This window comes from Galeopterus variegatus, unplaced genomic scaffold (assembly GCF_000696425.1).
Source record: "Galeopterus variegatus unplaced genomic scaffold, G_variegatus-3.0.2 Scaffold7777, whole genome shotgun sequence".
Lineage (NCBI taxonomy): Eukaryota > Metazoa > Chordata > Mammalia > Dermoptera > Cynocephalidae > Galeopterus > Galeopterus variegatus.
Window position 1 is genome coordinate 313 of NW_007733888.1, and position 2800 is coordinate 3112.

Consider the following 2800-nt stretch of genomic DNA (forward strand, 5'->3'; position numbering starts at 1 on the left):
TGAAGGCCTCTCCCTAGGAGTCTGGAGAGAGAATTTGCATGTTTTTGTTTTTTCGTTTTTTGTGGCTGGCTAGTATAGGAATCGAACAGTCCTGGACCTTGGTGTTATCAATTCCACACCTTTAACCACCTGAGCTAACCAGCCAGCCCCCCGCATGCTTTTTGACAGCTGGACACTACTCCACTGTGTTCCTGTCCCCTGCAGGAAGACCTGTGGGTTACTCCTAGGATATTCCCATTACAAAGGTCTCTGCTGAATTGTCTTGTGCATAGGTCTGCTCGTGTTTTGCTAACGTGCCTTTATGGGTGATTCCTAGAAGTGGGGCTGCTGGGTGAAAGGAAATGCATCTGTCATTGTGCTAGAGGCTTCCCAACACCGCCAACACCACCCCCAGGTTGCACCACTTTACATTCCCGCCAGCTCCTTATCGGAGGACTTTTCTGCCACACCCTCGCCAACACAGTCCGTGCTCACATTTTGGGATTCTTGCAGTTTTAANGGCCATAATAATCATATACATTGTATATTGACAAAATAAAAATTTAAAAAATAAAAAATAAAAAATAAAAAAAATAAAAATAAAAAAAAAGAACTAAGCTAAAAATAAAAAAAAAGACAAACTGTCTTGAAAGAGCTATCCGACTATTTTGGGCAGGAGAAAATCAAGTCTGACCATGGATTTAAGAACAACTTTCAATAAAAAAGGAATGCTACATTAAGTGTACATGTTGATTATAATACACATCCTAATTTCAGAGACCTTGAAACATGGAAAAGAAATACAGCCCGATAAAATGCAATCACTGCTTGCCTCTGCCTGGAGGCACCACGAACATTTTTCTGCTTTATATTTTTCAGTTCCTCCCTGTTTACCCAGGATGAACATCTACTACTTTTAAAAGCAGGAAGAAGCAAATGAACACATGAGAAATGGTATAGAGAACTTGAGGGGTATTACGAACTGTTTGAAACTGGTGTCGTTTATTATGAATTGCAACCAAGCCTTTGACTGAAGAACTCAAATGTCTTCACCAAAAAAGAAACTGCGAGACACTGCTTCGGCACAGATCTTAAAGTGCCTTGAAATATCCTTGTTTCACTATTTACCCAAAACAAGATGCTAAGAATGTGCCCAAAGTCTGCGAATGGAGGCCTCTTAGTAAGACTGGGGAAATAGCATCCTCGAGACAATTTGACAACCTTTCCCGTGTTTCGTATGTGGGACTGTGGCAAGGACACTTCTTGGGCCTGAATCACGCACAGGAAAAATGGACCGAGGGAGTGGATGAGGTGGCGCGTAGGGCCGCTCCCCTGCCACACTCTGTCTGTACTAGAAGACAGAGACGTGACCTGGCTTGCTCAGGGTAACAAAGTTATGTGCACCCCCCTAGAACCCTGAGCTCTGGGCTTCTCCTTGGGCACATGCTGGCCATGAACTAGTGCAAAGGCCCAGATCTAGAGGAGTTCCCCAGCCTTCCTACCTTATAAATTCCTTGCGGATAGCTTGATTGAGAGAATGTTCATCCTGGGAGAATTTCCCATATATCATGAACAAAAGCAGGAGCAGCATGAGGGTGTACGTGGTGATGTCTCTATAAGAAGAAATGTTGAAGTTAGAATCCTCGCGGACCCCACGTGTATATATCCAGGTGTTTCATGTGACAAAACGTTTGTAATGGAACCAGGCTTTTCAGTCCCGAGGAGGAAATCTTTGTATAAGGTGTGAGGGACGTGTCGAGGTTCATTTTTTACACATCAACAGCTGATTTTCCCAGCACCACTTTTGAAAAAGACTATGATTCTCCATGAATTATCTTTGTGCCTTTGTCAAAAAAGCAGTTAAGCAGATGTGTATGGGCCTATTTCTGGGCTCTCTATTCTGTTCCACTGATACATGTGTCTATTCTGACCCCAGACACCATGCTGGCTTGGAGTCTTAAAGTTGGATAGTGTCAGTCCTCAGACTTTATTCATCTTTTTCAGAATGTTTTGGCTCCAATGAAAATACACAGTGTATCTCCATTTAGACCTTTGATTTCTTTCATTAGTGTTTTGTGGTTTTCAGCATGCAGATCCTGCTCAAGTTTCCTTAGATTCACGTCTAAGTACTTCATTTCCTTGGTGCTACTGTAACTGATATTCCTTTTAAATTTTCAGTTATTCATTGCTGGCATTTAGGAACACAATTTACTTTTTTCTTTTTTCCCTGACCGGTAAGGGGATTGCAACCCTCGGCACGGTGTTGTCCACACCACGGCTCAACCAGTGAGTGCACGGGCCATCCCTATATAGGATCCGAACCCATGGCCTCGGTGCTACCAGCGCCGCACTCTCCCGAGTGAGCCACGGGGCCGGCCCACACAATTTACTTTTTTATATTAACTTGTATCCTGCAAACTTGCTAAATTCACTTATTAGTTTGGGAGCTTTTTTTTTTTAGTAAATTATTTGGGATTTTCTGCACAGACTGTCACCTGCCAACAGAAGGTTTAATTTCTTCCTTTCAAATCCTTATGTTTATTTCTTTTTCTTGCCTGTGGCACTGGCAAGGACTTCAGTGAGAGTGGTCAGAGAGGACATCCTTGCCTTGACACTCATCTTAAAAAAAATTCAATCATTAAGTATGATGCTAGGTGTAGGGTTTTCATAGACATCCTTTCTATTCCTAGTTTGCTAAGAGTAGTTTGTTTTTTTTAATGAATGGATGTTGAATTCTATCAAATGCTTTTTCCGCATCTCAGATGATCATGTGGTTTTTCTTATTCATTCACCTCTTTTCTTCTCATGTCTCGTCTCATCT

The 2800-nt window shown here is 42.2% G+C and overlaps 1 protein-coding gene across 1 annotated transcript in view; it reads right to left on the reverse strand.

The window, feature by feature from the left end:
• Positions 1–1069: 1069 nt before the first annotated feature.
• The window catches only part of LOC103607853 (polycystic kidney disease protein 1-like 1), a gene marked incomplete at its 5' end in the record, with an annotated part of 92034 nt that continues 90303 nt past the window's right edge, over positions 1070–2800 (reverse strand). The window contains one exon of the mRNA XM_008592320.1: positions 1070–1592. Within this exon, the coding sequence (XP_008590542.1) occupies positions 1478–1592 (115 nt within the window). The remainder of the gene's footprint in view (positions 1593–2800) is intronic.